Below are 18415 nucleotides of genomic sequence, written 5' to 3' on the forward strand. Positions count from 1 at the left end.
AAGCCAAAGAAGAAGTAAAAATGAGGTATGCTGGGGTCTGTTGAAATTTGCTGATCTCTCATGTGAGGTCACGTATGTTTCGGCTTTGTGATCCAAACTGAAGGTCCAGGTATAAAATGCACAGCCCTTCAATGCGGAATTACAAATAAATAATGTAGATAAAACTGTAATGTTTGACGTAGCTTAGCCCACAAGTACAGTCTAACATAACAGCTGTAATAGTGTGTTAAAAATGTACAACACTTTAAACATTCTTAACTTAAAGAAATGAGGAAGCATAGAAAGTTGTGTCTATTTTTTTAACAATAAGCTAAGTGCACATTTTTAAACATTTAACAGTTGGTGGTGAGCTGCTATACACCAAACCACGTCTCTACAGAGACTGCTCACAAACTCACCAACCAACAATTTGCACTTGGCAGAGGTCACTCTCCAAAGACGTATTGGGATGCTAGTTGCTATTGTTGAGGGCTGAGATGAAGTTTGTGTTTGTTTCCATATTATATTCAGATGGTATGTTGGTTATGTCTGTGCATGTGACCTTTTATTTTATTATGCAGAATTCTACCTTAATAATAGCTTAAGACCTGAATTGTCCAATGTGACAAATCATATGAAATGGTGTTGTCCATCCGTGCTTTCACATATGACGCGGCGCGCAGCACTGTACTCTTGCTGCTTGTGATTTGGCTCCTTGTGTTTAGACTCCAGTGGGTTTGTAAAAACATATCATTTCACTCTCTTGCTGGTGGTGGAGCTGCAAGAGGTTTTCTTCTCCTTTTGCAGCCGTGTTTTGAAGACACCTGTTACTCTGTGTTGGAGAAGGGTCAAATTTAGCGGGTATTGAACTGCCAAATATGGCTTCAGGGGACACAGTCATGGGAATTTTTCCTCTCGTGGGAACAGAAAGCGAGAAAGAGAGACGTAACGATAGCTATGTTTTGTATTTCTAAAAATATGAAAGTAGAATTAGGTTTGACGTGTCAAAAATCTAAAATCATGTTTTCCACAGTCAGACCACACAGTAGAAGCAAACGTGTGTCGCCTGAGAATTTGAAGGCGTATGTGGGATTTACTTTGATGGCTGAGCTTCATTCTTTGCACCTCACCACATTGTAGCAACACCCGTGATCCCGAAGCTGCCGGCCAATTCCATGCAGCTTGTGAAGGGACCCCAGGGCGGCAGGTTAAGTTTCCCTAAATTCCTAGTCGTCTTTCTCAGCTTTCATCTGCGCGTTATGCTGGCGCACTCATAGCATATTTGACATGGGGATGCTAGTTTTGTGTTCCGTCGACACAATGGTTTAGTGGGGGTGGAGAGGCAGAGAAGCACCTGAGGCTGCTGTCTGTGATGGTGATGAGTGGAGGGGCATCATGACAAGGAAATACCCCTGGAGAGGGGGGCCCGTATTACAATCTGTCATGTTCCGACATGCCTGCCAACACAACTGAATAAAAAGGCGTCAAGACTTACAAATGCCTTTTGAGAGGAAGATGTAATGAAATTTTGATGTGCTCTTCCCATCATTAATAATGACACAGAGACCAGATGTCCGTGTCGCATGTGAGCTGTTAGTTAGCTTGGCAGGTGAAACATTTAAGTCTTAAAGTAGACTTATTATGCATTTTTTTCACAGTTTAAAACCGTTCCTAGGTGTCTAGTTCTCTGATTTTTGCCAAAATACACAAGCGATAAAACATTACAGTGCACTTGATATCTACTTTTAACACCATGATTAAAATCACAACTTCTTATTAACCCATCTAGCGACTATTTTTCAACAAACCAGTTATTGGCAACTTTGAAACATTCTATGTAGAAGATGTTCATCCGTATGCATTGAGTTGCAAATGATGGTTGCTCAAAAGCTACCATTGGCTAATTGAAACATTTCCCTCATAAATATTAAATTGTATTTTACTCATAGAGGCACTACTTCATCACCAAAATGCTCAATTACATTTTGCCAATTCGTCAAACACAAATCCCTACACCCCAGCATCAACAACTTAGCCAAACGAATGTGTCAGTTACAAGAAGAACTGGTAATGTAGCTAATGCTAATCCATGCTAACACTGCAGCTGTGCTTGACATTAAAGTGATAATTTTTGACTTGATTGACTGTTTAAATATACAGTGAGATTTTTTATAGTGTCCAAACAACAAATCTTTTAATACCCTTTTGAAAAATAAATACTGTAAAAGTATTGCTGGTGTTTAAAATGCTCAATGATCTTTTTAAAGTTTAAATTGTTTTGTTGTTGTTGTTGTTTTTATTCTTTAAGGGTGTTGTAGTATCCTTATAGTATTTGTTTAAATTAATACAAATAAAAATTATTTGTAGTTTAGTTGTGAGCTAGTTTAGTGCTTTTTTTTTTTTTTACTGATGTTTTAAAGTTTTGCCATTTTTATATCATTTCAGTACCAGTATCGAGGTACTTTAAACAGGTATAGGTACCGAAGTCAAAATTTTGCGATTGTGACAAAATTACTAGCTACTGTTAAGCAGTTTTAGACGAGCCAAAGAGTGTTCTACAAGTTACTTGTAACCAATTTAAGACAAATTGTATTGCTATTTGTTGCCTTTCTACTGCTTCTAGTTGGTAATGTAGTATTAGATGCTGTTGTGGTAAAACCACGTTATTGAAAGTGCAGTAATTCAGTGTCTTCAATGTACTGTACATAGAACTTTCCCTCTTTTTAGTAACCATAACACGCCTTTCCAAAAATGACAATGCTGCCTTGTCCGGTGACTGCCCTCAGGAATGTTTCCGTTGTCTTTCTATTATTCAGCCTGTCACTACTCAACATTTCCATGCAGTAAGATGTTTAGAGCACTTCCTGCTACAATAATACATTCTATCAAAATGCTGTTTACATAAATTGACTCGGTAGTCCTAATCACAAAAGGGCTGTTTGTTTACACGCCGGCCTATTGTTTTTATCTCTCTGCACAGAATGGAGAAAAGATGGCGTCGTCCATCTTTGTAGCGTCTGTGGCTCATCAGCCTCAGATGTGGTTTCTCTTGCGGTGAGAACTAAGAATTTGCTCTCTTTGTGTTATAGGAATTCACACAACAATTTTTGTTTTTCGCTCAAATGAACCGAGTGGGCTTAAGCAGCGAGTGGATCAATATGACATCAGTAATGTCTTCAGTGACGTTTGTGATGCGTGTTTCTCAGCAAATCCTGTTGCTTTTGTGACCTTTTGTCCGTAGCGGCCACACGCCGAACCTATTCATACATGTGACATCTACAAGTAGACAGGGTCAAAAGAGGTGTGTCCCAGTAGTAAATGTCACTTGCTTTCCCTTGGGGCTGAGAGTCGCATCGAAATAAACCAATTGATGAACTTTGCTTCCCTTTGAAACGCTGCCTGTGAAACTGATTTAATGCTTCTGGGGCGGCATGCATGGCCCGCAGACCCACCTTGTCACTGCGGTGTCGCACATGCCTGCGTCATCTGCTGTGCCGATGGCATGTGCGCAGGAAAATTCCCCAACAGCCGCGTACGGGAGCATCCGGCGCATTGCTCCTCATTAAGGCTGTTTTTGACAGCCTGAACTTGGCTTTCATGTCGGAACTTTGACTCACAAGGCCGGCCGTTTGTCTTGGCTCCGTGTTTGCAGGGCGGTTGCCGAGCAACAGCCATTGCCGAGGCACAGAGTTAGGTTGATGACCATATGAGAAATATTTCACAGCCACCCAAATAGTTGGACTTGTAAAACATTTATGATGTATGGGTTCCTGAAAGTGCAAAAATGGTGACGTTACATAATTTATATAGTTTAAGGTTTCTGTAAACATGTGCTCGCTGCTACATTTTATCCTTCCTGAAAAGACATTTGAGCAGTAAGTTGTTGTTCTACTTTCTTTTGACAGTTGTCTCGGAGTTTGATTCTCAATTTTGCTATTCACTGTGTTTTAATGAGCGTTGAATGTTTTAAGGATTACTTGATTATTAAAATAGTTGTCGAATAATTTCATAATCGATTACTTGTTGACTAATCAATTAATTTTGACAACTCTAGTTTTTTTTTTTTCATCACTCTTATTTCTATAATGGGATGGAAAAAATTGTCTCTGGAACCTCTGCACTCTTATTTGAATGCCGGTGTCATTTTGAATAATTGAATGCTGCACAAGGGAGTGGGGTCATCGCTGAAGTCTGTTGGAATGTAACTCAACTTCTCATCGCTCGCATGGAGTTGTTCTTCCTTGGTTTACAACCGAGTTGCAACTGAATAAACAGCAACTTTGCTGGTTGCTCAATCGACCACATTTTTAATGGTTAGTTAATCAATTGCTATTTCCAGCCTCACGAATATGCAACAAAAATATGAACAAACAATCACAAAAATAAATTATTTCACTTTTATTGACAGGTCAGCCTTGTTTGCGTTCTACTGATGGCCTTCTACCGAATCGTCTTCATCTTGAGCAAACCCATACAAAACTGCTCAGTATTTTCCTGTGTGTTCGTGCAGCAGATTGACCTCTTGCTTCGAGTGGGTGGGGGCAGCCGGCTTGATTCGTTCGAAACATGCGAGGGGAATATTTGAAATGTTAGCCCTCACTGCAGAGGAGCACGTTGCGCTGTAACCCAAAACTGACACACACAAAGTGGGCGAGAGATCCCAACATTGTGTTTGGCTCCGAAACGCGTATGAATTGTAATTGTCTGAATCATGTTGACAGGCGAGCAGGGGGAAAGAGTCTTATGTGTGGTTAAATTGAGGTTAAATGGTTTGGAGGGTTGGAGTTTTAGCAATCGGGCGGAATTTGAATCTCCGGGGTAGGTGTATGAGTGATACTGTTCCTGTGTGTGTGACTGTACGTGGTCCGTTTGAGCAGCAGGATTATGTCATCAGACTGTTAAACTGTTAATCTGAAATTACTTCATTTGCAAATTTGGAGCTGACACATCTGCACTTGTGGGTGTAGGCGCTTTGTGGGTGGATGATACATACTGTAATCTTGTGTGTTTGTTTCCCGCTGGGCTAGAAGAGGACATTTTTTTGACAACATAATGACCCAGTGGCCTTAATCCTGCTCCATATCCACGGGGGGATTCTGCTGCTGGCACTCCCACTCTTCATAACTTCCCTTTTGGGGAGCATATAGTATCTGACACTGGAGGCTGCAGAAAGACCTCAAGAGCGTTCACAACAGCCCTACAAAGAATTTTATAAATAACCTTCATCTCAGTCTCAAGGGAGGTATTTTCTGCTTGAGATCTAAAGATGTGCTCGATAAGATCACCTTGACCTTTTATGGGGTTGGCTGAATTCTAACTGCATTTGTCTCCCGGCCATGTTGATATGTTTTCCGGATGTCTTATCATCGGATGGCTGGAAGGCTGGGAGCCAGCGTACGGCCACGGTGACACACTTCGCACGGCGCACAATCAAGCGCGCAGAACCAGCAGACGGGGCCCGTGTGTGCTGAAGCGCAACATAAGCCCTCCAACCTCAACATGTCATACACGCTAAATTTTAATCAAATTGCCTCGGGGCTGCGCCGTCCGAGCTTTGTGACCGAGTCGCCATGGCTGGCGCCGGAACGCCGTGAATGCACTTCACTTAGCATTTCGGCTGACTGATTTCATGCCAAATTCAAATCAGTTGAGTGCTGCGTTTGCACTATTTTCAACAGTCATAAAAATGATCACGGGTTTTAATTTACATGCAGAAAGTCATTTTAAACGGTTTATTAGAAATAAGACCATTAAATAATGAAAATTGATTTCTAGCATGAAGGTATGACATTGTTAAGAAAGAGGCAGATTTCTGGTGAGATTAAAAGATTATATCGCGAGGCTGAGTGGAAGAACTGGAGTCTATAACGTGCTGGAACTTATGTAGGGGGCTCTTAAAGCGATAGAGGCAGTTATAAAATAATGTACAAGTCATGAATGAAGTCTGCGTTTTTCTTCAGTGAGGAAGTAATTGTGTAATTAAAATCTATTTATAGCCATTTGGATACAATTCGCTTCATTGTCTTGCTCGGCATTCCCGACATACCAGATGTGGTCGTGAATACTGTACAGACAAAAGCCAGCCAGGGAATCACTGCAGGGAGTTACACTGTACATTGTAGCACATGTATCGCCTTCTCTGGTTATACTCACATCTGTCCTGAGTCTGTATAGTTTGTAGTTATTGTGGGTTTGTTTGCTGGCATTGGATTCAATGTTTGTTTACCGCATGGAGATTTCTTATTACAAGTCTTATTTAGTCCACATTGTTTGTGTTAAATGGTACCCCAGTCCATCACTCTGGCTAGCTAGCTAGCTATCATATATCAATGATTGCAGTTTAACCTATCTACAGAAATTTATGGTGGCATAGTTTTGTGTGTGGCAGCGTTTTGTAGATGTGGAAATGTTAGTGATGCTTCCAAGAGATGTGAGTGGCCCTCAGGTGTAGTGTTTCCAGTGTTGTGAAAGCAGCCTGGCTAATACAGTATGTATTAGTTACTGTGCGAAGGTGACGACCTCCGCTGCCTTTCTGCCGGCTGACACTTATTGGAGGGATCTGATGATCAGTGCAGGACTGAACTGCGAATGTAAAAGTAAAGGGACAGAAGTATTGAGACAAACCTCTCCATCGTATCCATCTGTATCAGTCAGTTGTCGGACCCGGTAAAGTGAAAATAGATAACCGAAATGGTGAAAACACTTACCTCCAGAATTGAAGTCTTCACGCTTTCAGCATTTACCTTTAAACATGTATAATGTATTTATAAACTAGAAAAAAACATTGAGCCCTAAACTCAACCTATTAAAAAAAATAAAAAGATCTGAAATGAACTGGAACGGAAGATTGTGAAAAGAGCCAGGCCCCGTTTCAGGACATCCAACATCAGTGACATCTAATCACACAAATGTTCCTCCGGATGAATGGACACAAAATTCCCACAGAATTACTCTTGCAACATCTGTACAACATATCCCAAAAGAATGGAAGCTGTTATATTTAATGATGGCTTAATGGCCAGTTGTCCTAGCAGTGTTATTTTGATTGATTTCATCATACTGCAGCATACTCGTACATACTCTGCAGAGACTATTGATGTTTTTAAGAGGAGGCTCAAGACTCACTTTTTTAGTTTGGCTTTTAAATGATCTGTTTTTCTTTTGGTTTTTTTTAACCCATTTTATTTATTTAGCTATTTTAATTTATGTTGTCTTTTAGCTTTGTTTTTGCCTTTTATTTGATTTTTTTTCCTAGTGTTTAAATGTTTTGTTTTAGTGTTTAAATGTTTTTATTTGGTAGTTACTAAGTTCTTAGCTCTAGTGTTTCCTCATGGGGGATCCTCCAAACTGGGGGGGATGGCTGGTCTACTCCTGTGGGCGGGCTGTTGTCCTGGGGGCCCCTTGGCCCCGGGGAGCTGTGGCTCGCTTCAGTCTGTATGGAGCGGGCTGCGGTCACTGTGGGTCGGCGGTCTCTGGGATGGCATTCCTCCCTGTGGTGGTTGGGCGTCATCCCTCTCAGTGTGGATAAACTCCTCCTGGGTACCTTTCCTCACAGGGTTCTCCTGTGCCCTCCCATGTTGTCGTTTTCATGTGTGTCTGTGGGTACGATCATGGGGATATGGGGGGAGGGATGGCTTTTTTTTTTTAAATTGTATTATGGATGTTTTACTTGTTCAGCACTTTGAGTTTCATTTGAATGTATGAAAGCCGGTGCTATATAAATAAAGTTTGATTTGATTTGATATGGTTGTGGGGGACATCTGGGCCTGTTTTTCCTCTTTGGGGAATTCCCTCACCAGATAATAGTGTAATCCTACATCACTTGAGGCTGTGTATACCGTGCAAACCTTTTGTCCATAGTTCCGGCATCCGGGTATGCTGAGTGCAGCTAGCCCCAACTTGGCCTCTTTGTTAAGTCCACAGGCAGAAGATCTATTTACTCAACAGAGTCAGTGGGACATTGAATGCTAAATCTCTTCCCTCGCTTACGCTCCACTGGCCCAATCATGAACCCAATCATAGCCGTGACCAGCACCCGTAAATGCTGCTTGGAAGTAAACAGGAGGAGATTAAAAACAAATTCTAATTTAGTGTATATACATGGATGCTTCAGGGAGAAGCATGTTTAGTATGTTTTTATTAAATGTAATCATTCCGAATTGCTCTTTTTGTGTCTCTTCTGCCGGCTCCCCACCTTGGAATCCTATTCTGTATGATGGATTGCGGCATGGCATTCAGCAGGAAGCAATCTAAGGTATGTACCCGACGCCTCAACTGTCTGTGTTGTTATAACGACTCCGAGCCGCATCAACAGAAACCATTTTAGTGTAAGCATTTGAAAAGAATCCGGTCGCCGATGCCGAAGACAGTTTCCTTGAGGATGTGAAGCATCTCTGTGCACAATGGCAGTGATTGAGGGCGTTTTAGTCTTTGGGTTGGTCAGCAGGAGCTGGATAGATGTCCGTGTGAATGTGTCAGCGCTCTAAGATGTGCTGAGCACCCACAAAGGCTCTACAAAGAGAGCAGGATGAGCGTGGACACTGGGCCAGTGTGTGTGCGCACATTCAAAGCTGCATTGTTGCGAGCACACCCCCAACTCTTCCCCTTGACGACACACTGGTGACCGGTTCGGGGATGGTTCATACACCGGCGGCCGTCTTTTGTGTCGAGTACACTCGTTGACCGGGTCCTGGGGAATTGGGTCTCTTGGGCCTGTAGCCTGAATTTACCCTGTGGCTAAACCAGCACGTGTCTGCTAACTTCACTCGGAGTGTTTCAAAACGCAGGTTGTAGTCCAGTTTATAGTTTATTTCACTAGAAATCAACGTCAGCATCATTATTGTGCAGTGCTAATGATAATTACTTGTAATTAGGCATAGGCATGTCAGATTCTGACAGCATGATAATCCTGAGCAAAAACATTTGTTTAACGCTATTGCAATAACAGCTCTAGAATGTGTTATTTTGAAATGTTTGGCTAAATATATTTTGTCTCTCATTGAATACACTCCAAAGGTACATAAGCACACGACACGTAAAAGATTTTTTATTTTTTTTAAAGGGATTTAGATTTGTATTTTAAGCCCTTCCAAAAGTTAACTATAGGCATATAATGATTAAATCTTACATTTAACACCATGGCGATGTAATTTTTTATGAAATATTAGGTGTTTTGCAGGTAATTTTTTCAACGCGGAATTAAAATGTCTGGTTCAGTAAAACCCCGCCTCTCTCCGTGTGATTGCCACGCTCCTGGCGAGCCTACTGCAGTCTGCTGTTGTAGCTCTGCATTTGAGCACTCCTCTGAGTATGCCACGCAACTTGACGCAAATCAATTCTTCAATAAACATTTGAAACAAAACGGTTCCTTGCCGCAAGACATGGTGGAGGATGAGGGGAGGAGAGAAGAAGAGAGGAAAGAAGGAGGAAAAAATAAATAAACTTGGGTTGGTTTCGAACCAGGGACTTGTTGCTAAGTAAGGTTAGCCCTGCTAAAAAACAAGTTGTCTGCCTCAGTGTGTGTCTTCCAGATGTTCTTATCTTCTGCTATCTTCAATTGCTAATAAAATAACATGTAGCCAAAATATTAATGAAAGGTGAGATGAATAATATTTTGTTATTATTTCAGTGGAGGGAAAATGGAGAATTAGCCCTGCATTCAGGCCTGGAGTTGCAGACAGAAGCCTTTAGTAGGACCTAGGGTGACACCTGGCACACACATATTGATGAGCAAGTGACTTGAACACACCAGGATTTTAGGCCAAACACTAAAATGCTTACCAAACCGTTATGGCCCATTCACCAGTAGAAACAGTAATTTTTTGCTGTTTTTGGAACGGGTAAAACCAAGGCACAATATGATGAGAACTATGCTAGCTTTAGCACCATTGGCGATCAAGCTCCAAGATTAATATTTTCAGACAGAAACCTAACAATATTTCAATGAAACTGCTTATACAGTGTACTATCATATTCATTTTGTTCTCAAGTTGACAAGATAAGAAATGGTTGCGCTGTTAGCCTTAGGCTGGTTAGCAAGCTGTTTGCATGCTCTTTTGCCTTGGTTAGCATCTTCGAGCCTGCCAGTGGGTATGTTTCTTGCTCTGTTTGCTTTCTTTGGTCTGTATTGGTTTGATGTGAGCCCCGACTGAAGCTGTTGTTGAATCACTCAGTTGTTTTTGGGCTGAACGCTATTTCATCACACACTGTGCCACTTTGATTACATCTGATTGCAATTTCAAAAACAGGTAGCGGAAGTGAGACTGAAAAACAATCTATTGTTCAATCAAGAATGTTTTTTTTTTTTTTTTTTTTTTTTTTTAAAGGAGACACACAATCACTTTGTCTGTTGGAGCAAGACAGTCCAGAGGAGACTGCTCGGCCGTAGCTAGCAAAGCAGCTCTAATTGAGAATGATGGCGCTTTTTGTTCCTTTCAAAGGCACCAGCTCACTTGACTGAAGTCACAAGAAGAGGTTTTGTTTTCAAAGTATTCACTGACTGCTCGCTAAGCTTCTCATGCTGACTGTGCAAAAACAGAAGCTTCCTAGCCAATAGCCTCTATCATGATTAGTAAGGAGTTGGAGCAGAGCTGTGATTTGGCAGCAATTTTGCAACAGTGCTCAGATTCAAACAACATAATCTTTTTATTTGCTTTCATCCTGACTGATGAGCTATTTGAATGTTGAGTCATCTGTGTTTAATTGACATTATGTTCTTTAGGGGTCAAGTTATAAATTAGGAAAACATGCTCAGATCAAATTATAGACAGTAACAGATGCTGTATTCCTCGTGCTTAAAGAGGCTTTTTTTTTCCCTCTAGAGAGCATCTCTCTGTGTCACTGGTCCAGATCGCATGCAGGTGCCTCCGGGATACAAAGCAAAGGGTCTCTTTTACTCAATTCTGTGTTGTGAAACCCAGCACTAAGGGCTGTGAGCCAGCATGCACCGCCGGGAAGCGCTCCGGCCCCGTTTCCTTGGAGACAAGGGTCACTGAGTGCTGGAATTTCTTGGGGGAGCGCTGACCCTGATTTATGAATTCATTTAGCTGCAGCCGCTATGACAAAACAGCTAACAGTGGATTTGTACAGACCGTCTTAATGAGCATTACTTTGAACAATACGCTCAGTTAGTCTGCATCTTACTCTTGCAGACATGCACTATCCTGCCGATTTACATGGGAAAATAAGCCGGATTTTGTATCTTGTAAGGAAGCAGGATCAATTTGTGTTGGACCCAACATGATTGGACAGGTGTGAAAATTGTGATGTGATCCCTTTGCTGTCTTCTCTGCAGGTGTTCGCCTTTGACCACTGTTTCTGGTCCATGGATGAGTCCAACGTTCCCAAATATGCCGGTGAGTCACACGTGACAAGTCTTCACTCCTCACTTGAATCCCATTTCAAGAATTTGGCTGCGCTTTGGATCATACAATTCTTTCGGATTGAATGCGCACAATTAAATATGAACAGGCAATCATCCGAAGTTTCACATTATAGAAAAATAATAATTGAACCTAGATGTATTTAGCCCATCATACAAACACATCTCAGCTGTTATATAATAGTAGACCTCCTCAAATGTCTCTTACTTGGGTTCAACAGCAAATTGTATACCTGAAGTACATCCCAAAATAATGGGAATTTTTTCGTCATTAATTTTCATGTCACTAATGATAATAATGTATATTTCATGGTTCATTCATGCATATATGTTAATGATGGAAAACAATTTCAAGTAAAGTTAAAAAATATATGTTTGATTGTTTTAATTTAATTTATCTTGAATTTTAAAAATGTGAGTTTCAGTGGTCCATTGCCCATAAAGAATGCATTTGAAGGGCTAAGTGCAGTATGTATATATATATATATATATATATATATATATATATATATATATATATATGTATGTATATATATATGTATAAATGCATAATTTAAGAGAAGTGAAAATACAATGATTGTGATGTTATCTGAATCATATAAACTTGATGACTGTATTTTTCATTTAAAAAATGTGAATTTGTGAAAATGGTACATTGTGTGTGTAAAAAAAAAAAAAAAAAAAAAGGGGATATAAGGGGTTAAATAATCAAAAAATTCTTTGAAATTTTAAGAGAAGTGAAAATAGCCACGTGTTAGCCACGGCTAACAAACAATAAAGACAACTTCCTCGGCAAAGGTAGCAATGTGAAAGTGTCTCTATTTACATGTGTGCTCATGCGTTATTCTTTTGACATTATCATTCATGTGCTTGTGCCTATTTAATCAGATATCTTTAGCATCTCTTCATATCGCTAATGAACCCTTTACACAAAATTTCCACTGATGTAATCACACAAGAAAATTGGCTAATTTGCACAAGCCGACAGCACATTTTCATTCATTGTGGCTCACCACTCGGTTTTGTGACTGAGATGTACTGTAGTACATGGAGGAGACAATCTGACCGCTCAGGTCACCGTCTGAAACTACAGAGCCAAGGCTTTATTTAGCTTAATAAACAGCTGTTCTATTTAGAAGTAGCACGACACAAGAAACTGCACGGCATAGCCAAATAGTTTCATGACCAGGCAGCAATTGGTCACTGTATTTATGTTTAGATTTCTTGTTAACTTGTTGTTAGTTTGCCACATTGGTTTAAAGATGCAAACCAAAGCATGCGTTTGACACAATGATAATCTGTTTACCCGAATCTCCATGGTAACTGATTCTTTGTCTTAAAGGTCAAGAGGTGGTTTTCAAGTGCCTTGGAGAGGGAATACTTGAAAATGCATTCCAAGGATATAATGCCTGCATATTTGCCTATGGACAAACTGGTAATTCTGACATTATACAGAATTGTAGAATTCGAACATAGAAAAGAAATGATGGCTCTACTGTATGTTTAACTCATTCACTCCCAGCCATTTTTACTAAAGCAACCCCCTTCGCTCCCGGCTGTTTTACTGGATTTTGACTGATTTTACAAGGCCCACATTGTGTTCTATTGCTATGAAAACATGGAACCTACAAAAAGAAAGATTTGAGTTTCGTCTTTCATCAGGAAAAAGAAGTATATTTGTATATGTTTCTATTTTGCCGCCATTAGCATTAGAATATCGCGAAGTTTCATCATTACTTACAAAACTGTTTAAAACAAGTGGGGAAAAGAGCTTGTTGCAACATGGCCGTGGTTGATCTCTTATACTCTGCTGCCACCTGCTGGATGTTTTTTGTAATAACTACCATTGCTTTAAGCAACCTCTTCAGGTCAGAAGCTGCATCAAAGCCATCTCTGTGCTCTAGTATAAAAAACATAAATACGTCCTGGGGAGTGAAGGACAAAGTATAAACAAATATTTATACGTTTTTGGGTTTGAATGAGTTAAATGGTCCCTCCACTAATATTATTTAACAGATTGTTTGTGGACACTGGCCAAGAATTATTGGATATTTTTCAACTTAAAGTAGGGATGAGCAATTCTTGTAATTGATTTGATTGTTTAATTCAAGTTTATTTTTCAGGGTAATCACAGAGCTTTTACGTTATTTACATGTTATGCATATTACATGTTGGAAACTTTTGACCTGACGTACAGTATGTGCTCCACGCAAAAAATATTTTGCCAAGGTAGCCTGTCTCAATTCTGCATGGGCCAGTATTAGATTCTGACAATATGATAACCGCGAGCAAAAAAAACATATTGCGGTATCACAATATTAAAATTACACATCTAAAATGACATTTTGTAGAATATTTGGGTGCTTACATACCAAACATCTAAGAGGAAACAGTTTCTTACAATAAAAAATGTAATCATTTCTATTATTTCTATGGAAGTTATTTTAAATTAATGCTTGGAAAAAAATCTTATTTTATTTTTGGGCTGTATCACCAAGCCCAAACTTCATGTCAGATGTAAACAATTTAAATGTATTTGTTATCTTGGTAGGTTCTGGCAAGTCATTTTCCATGATGGGGAACGGGGAGCATCCAGGTTTGATCCCTCGACTGTGTTGCTCGCTGTTCGAGAGGGTCCACCAAGAGACTAACGACGGCCACACTTTCAAAGTGGAAGTGTCATACATGGAAATCTACAACGAAAAGGTCCGCGACCTACTTGATCCCAAAGGGTGAGTTTGATGGGTGGTCTCGCGCTTTTCTCTCATAGTAAACACTAAACACACATGCGACCCGAATATGAAGCCAGTGAGCTAATGCTTTGGTCTTGCGGTGACACAACACACAGCTGCTTGCGCAAACTGGTGTGTCATTTTTCCTGATTCATTCCGACTCCAGCATGAGCACTGACCTCGCTGGCTGCTCCCACTTTGGCTGTCGGTGGCTCTGTCTGACTCAGGGCTGTGACGGAGCCAAGTAGGAAGCCTCGGCCACTTCCCACTGTTGATTGGTTTATTATTTGCGCTGCCGCTGCCATTGTTGTGTCTTGTCTCACGGATGTGTCTCCATTCAGGATGGATAGACGGACTTTCCCAAAGTTTGAATGAAGGTGTTTGAGTGGTATTGTCCTTTTTGAAATTGGAGATCATAGTAAGTGCAGGTGTTTGCTACTGCACCTCAAGGAAAAGAAAGGTGATGGATGACAGAACTTCTTCTTTGAGGTAGTTAGAATACTGTATGGTTCAGACCATGTCCACTTTTTAAAATGACTCCAGTTTTCAAAACCATTCATTCCCAATTGGGATGAATTCCCGATGAATTGGTGGCATCATCAATGAATTAACTGTTGAATTGATTGTTGATGAAATTGAGTCACAATAGAGTGGTGTTGAGTCCGTCTCTGAGAAAATCAGAGCTAAATATGAATTGTAGGTCACGATGTAGCAATGGTTTGTGTAATTAAATAAATTCTAATGTTTATACATTTATGAGACAAGCTAGTAAAAAAAAAACATGTTTTCCCACCTACATTAAAAAAGTAGTCATCACTATTACCAGTGTTACAAAAAAAAGAAAAGTTTTCATCTACCTTACAAGCTATTTACTTGCAGACCAGGGTTATAATAGTCTTGGAATTTTTATTGTAGGTTATTTATTTTATTTATTTTATTTTGTTTTTTTTCGTTAGTTGTCGGAGTGTTTTTTTTTTAAATTTTATTATTTTATTTTATTTTATTTTATTATTTTTTTTACACTTATCGTTTTTCCCAAAATGCTTTGTTTTTGTTCAGTTTCTATTAGTTTTAGTATTAGTTTTTTGTTATTTTTTTCTGGGCATTTGTGGTAAAAACTCAAATCAATCAAATTTTTTTTCCATTAACAAAAGTTTCAATTTTAGTTTTAGTTATTTCGTTTGACAAAAAATAACCTTGGTGCAGACACTAAGTCAAAGTGCATAGAAAAATATACCTTTTTGTTCTCAAAAGGGTAAAATAAACTCCTTCATCATTCCAAACATATGGGGCTTTGCTAAGAATGTAAACATTGTATTGTGCGTCTCTAAGAGCCTCCCCAGTTGCTGGATTACAGATGGAATAGCTGCTGAAAATGTAGTGGAAGTGCATGTCAGCACGAGAGAGTTTGGCCAACTGACTGGGGAATCAAAAAAATACAGCGGGTGGTAGATCACTAGAATGGAAAGAAGAAACCTGGTAACTGTTAACCTGAGCTGAGTGTATCCATTGAGTTGGATAGAGTGGCTAACTGAGCTACTGTATTGGATTTCTCCTCAACAACTAACAGGCAGCCTTAAGGGGTTGTATTTTTTTAAGGCTATTTCTTACAAGTCACAGTATTGATGGTGTTGCACATATAAACTGAAAAATGAGGCACTCCTGAGGGAAGAATGCGTTCATGTCCAATAGGGAAATCATTATTTCAACCTTATCTAATGTATTGGCAAGCAGAGCTGTCTTGTTTATGCTTTCCAAAGGCAATCCTTATTAGGCAATGGCTAGCGATTACTTAATACTGTGATGGGAAAAAAATGTTGACATTTAAGCTATTCCTGTTTTTATCTCTATCCATCACAAGGTTTATATTTTTTTTGTGTGCAATTTTCTGCCCACAGTTTTTGATATAGTAGCATATATTTATATGATGATTTTTTTCAAGGTTGTTCCTTCGAAGCAGAAAACATCTGCATCAGCCAAATCTTGTCATTAACATCAGGTGCTAAATGTTAAATCATGTTTCCTCCGGATCTGCTCCAGACTGCGCATCTGGCAACAATAGATTTCAACATTTAAAATCCCATATATACTGAATATTCTGACACTTACATCGCTTCTCATATGTCATCATATCAAGGTTTATTATTATTGTTATTATGCATGATGTTATTATTTTATTGGTTCCAGATGACATGTTGAATCTGGATGGAAATTTCCTCCATTTAAAGCCAACATTTAAAACAATTCCCAGGTGTCTTAAATGCTGTTTGGCATGCTTTCCTAGTGTTAATACACAATGGTTAATGGATTTGCATTTTCACTTATGGTGGCTGCACTTCATCACCAAGCTGCCAAATCACACTTTGTCAATAAGTCTGCAGCTCTGTATATAAACAAACACACCTCAGCTCCTCCCCACGTCACAATCATTGTTTCCATAGTTGCCTTTAAAAAGTAACTTTGTTACTTTACTGACTACTTGATTTTAAAATTAACAAAGCTAGTGTCAAAGTAACTTTATTAGTTACTTAGCAATTCATAATGTGAACTCCTGCAAGACAAAACCAAAGATTTTCAGACTGGATTCATGTTTGAATTTCCTGCCCCCTGTCTGCGGATGTGATGTCATGTGCGCATTGTGTATGTGAATAAGGATCAATGCAGTTTCATTTTTCGGGCACAGGTGGCAGTAGCGATTCGAAATTCAATTTTCTGCGCTCAGTAGCTTTAACATAAATACATTTTTTTATACATATAAAATAAAGCCCGTCATTTTTTTACCTGACATATTTAGCTGTTAATACTGTAATAGTATACTTAATATTTATAATGTACATTGTTTATAACTATTAGGGGTGTGAATTGCCTAGTACCTGACGATTCGATTCGTATCACGATTCACAGGTCACGATTCGATTCGATACCGATTAATCCCGATACGAATTTATAAGTCGATTGTTGCGATTTTTTTTTCATTCAAATTTAGAAAATACTAATCAGTAAGCTTGTAGAGTGTAAGATTTATATGAAAATGTATTATTTATTTATCTGAAATTTCAGTCTTATAGAGGTTGTAATCTGTTTCATGTTTGAACAGCGTTAAATATTAAGGCTTAATGTTCCGTTCATATAACATTCTTCCATGCTCAAGGTGTGAATCCTAACCCGAAGTCAGACGTTTTGTTGAATATTTTTCCATTAAAAATGGAAGTTTAAAAATCGATTCACACACACACACACACAAAAATGAATGAATGAACAATTCTGAGCTCTTAAAAAAAAAAAAAAAAAATTTGAATCGATTCGAGAATCGCGCGATGTAGTATCGCGATATATCGCCGAATCGATTTTTTTTTACCACCCCTAATAACTATAGCTAAAAAAAATTCAGGGACCTCTTGCATTCGTTTCAGCTCTGCTTCACGCAACCTGTTGGGACTAAACCTGAATGTACCGTGTTTCCACTTGTTTTTTTTGTTTTGTTTTTTTGTTTTTGTTTTTTAAAGCTAGATAACACTTTATCTACACTAGGGACTGGAGTGTACAACCAGCCTCATTTTGGTCGTAACATGTTAGATCACTAGCTACTTGAAATGGCAGCCATTATTGTGTAACACGTTATTCAATAAATCAATGGTCACAACTGTGCAAAATTCAAAACAGCTCGCTCAGATCCTTTTTCAGAAGTAGGCTGATTGAAAAAAGATGTATTTGGTTGTGTATTTTCACACTTGATGGGTGGGCACACAATCCATACACGCCTTTAAAAAAAATCTGTCCTTTTAGTCTAATGACATGCTTGAAGTGAAATTGATGGTGTCAGCCCTCCAAAGTGCCATAAAAGCCATGAAAAAAAGACTGAAGAGAATGAGGAAATTAAATGTGCCTGGTGCCATGAGAGGCATTTACACTCCTTTCACTCACTAGACCTCTTCTTGACCCTCTTTTAAGGAGCCGACAGTCTCTGAAGGTTCGTGAACACAAAGTCCTGGGTCCATACGTGGATGGTTTGTCTCAGCTGGCCGTGACCAACTTTGAGGTATGTCTTTAAAACGCTTGGCTTCCTTTCACGTTGTACCACTAAACGGAATTTACTCAAATTTCACAAATGCAAAGAAATCATTTATTGTGCTTGGTTGTTCCAGCCAAAATAGCACCGAGCTTAACAATGTGGTTTTAATCCTCATCAGCTCCTAATGACACATATTATGTGAATGTGGAATGCGCTCGCGTGGTTTTGGGGCGGATTGTATGCCAAGCATTGGCGGGGCTTCCCTTAATTAAGTTTAAACATCTCCACCCTATTTCTGTGCACCAGGTTTGC

The 18415-nt window shown here is 39.3% G+C and overlaps 1 protein-coding gene across 10 annotated transcripts in view; it reads left to right on the plus strand.

Annotated features, from left to right (window-relative positions):
• Positions 1 to 18415, plus strand: part of kif13a (kinesin family member 13A) — a 43729-nt gene that overhangs the window by 2379 nt on the left and 22935 nt on the right. For 8 of the 10 annotated variants that reach the window (XM_077526863.1, XM_077526864.1, XM_077526868.1 and 5 more), the window contains exons 3-7: positions 8218 to 8233; positions 11273 to 11333; positions 12702 to 12794; positions 13911 to 14091; positions 18043 to 18130. In XM_077526863.1, coding sequence (XP_077382989.1) covers positions 8218 to 8233; positions 11273 to 11333; positions 12702 to 12794; positions 13911 to 14091; positions 18043 to 18130 — 439 coding nt within the window. Of the gene's footprint in view, positions 1 to 3679; positions 3855 to 8217; positions 8234 to 11272; positions 11334 to 12701; positions 12795 to 13910; positions 14092 to 18042; positions 18131 to 18415 lie in introns of those variants that run through there. The other 2 variants (XM_077526870.1, XM_077526865.1) reach the window with 2 other exon arrangements.

This window comes from Festucalex cinctus, chromosome 7, assembly GCF_051991245.1.
Source record: "Festucalex cinctus isolate MCC-2025b chromosome 7, RoL_Fcin_1.0, whole genome shotgun sequence".
NCBI lineage: Eukaryota > Metazoa > Chordata > Actinopteri > Syngnathiformes > Syngnathidae > Festucalex > Festucalex cinctus.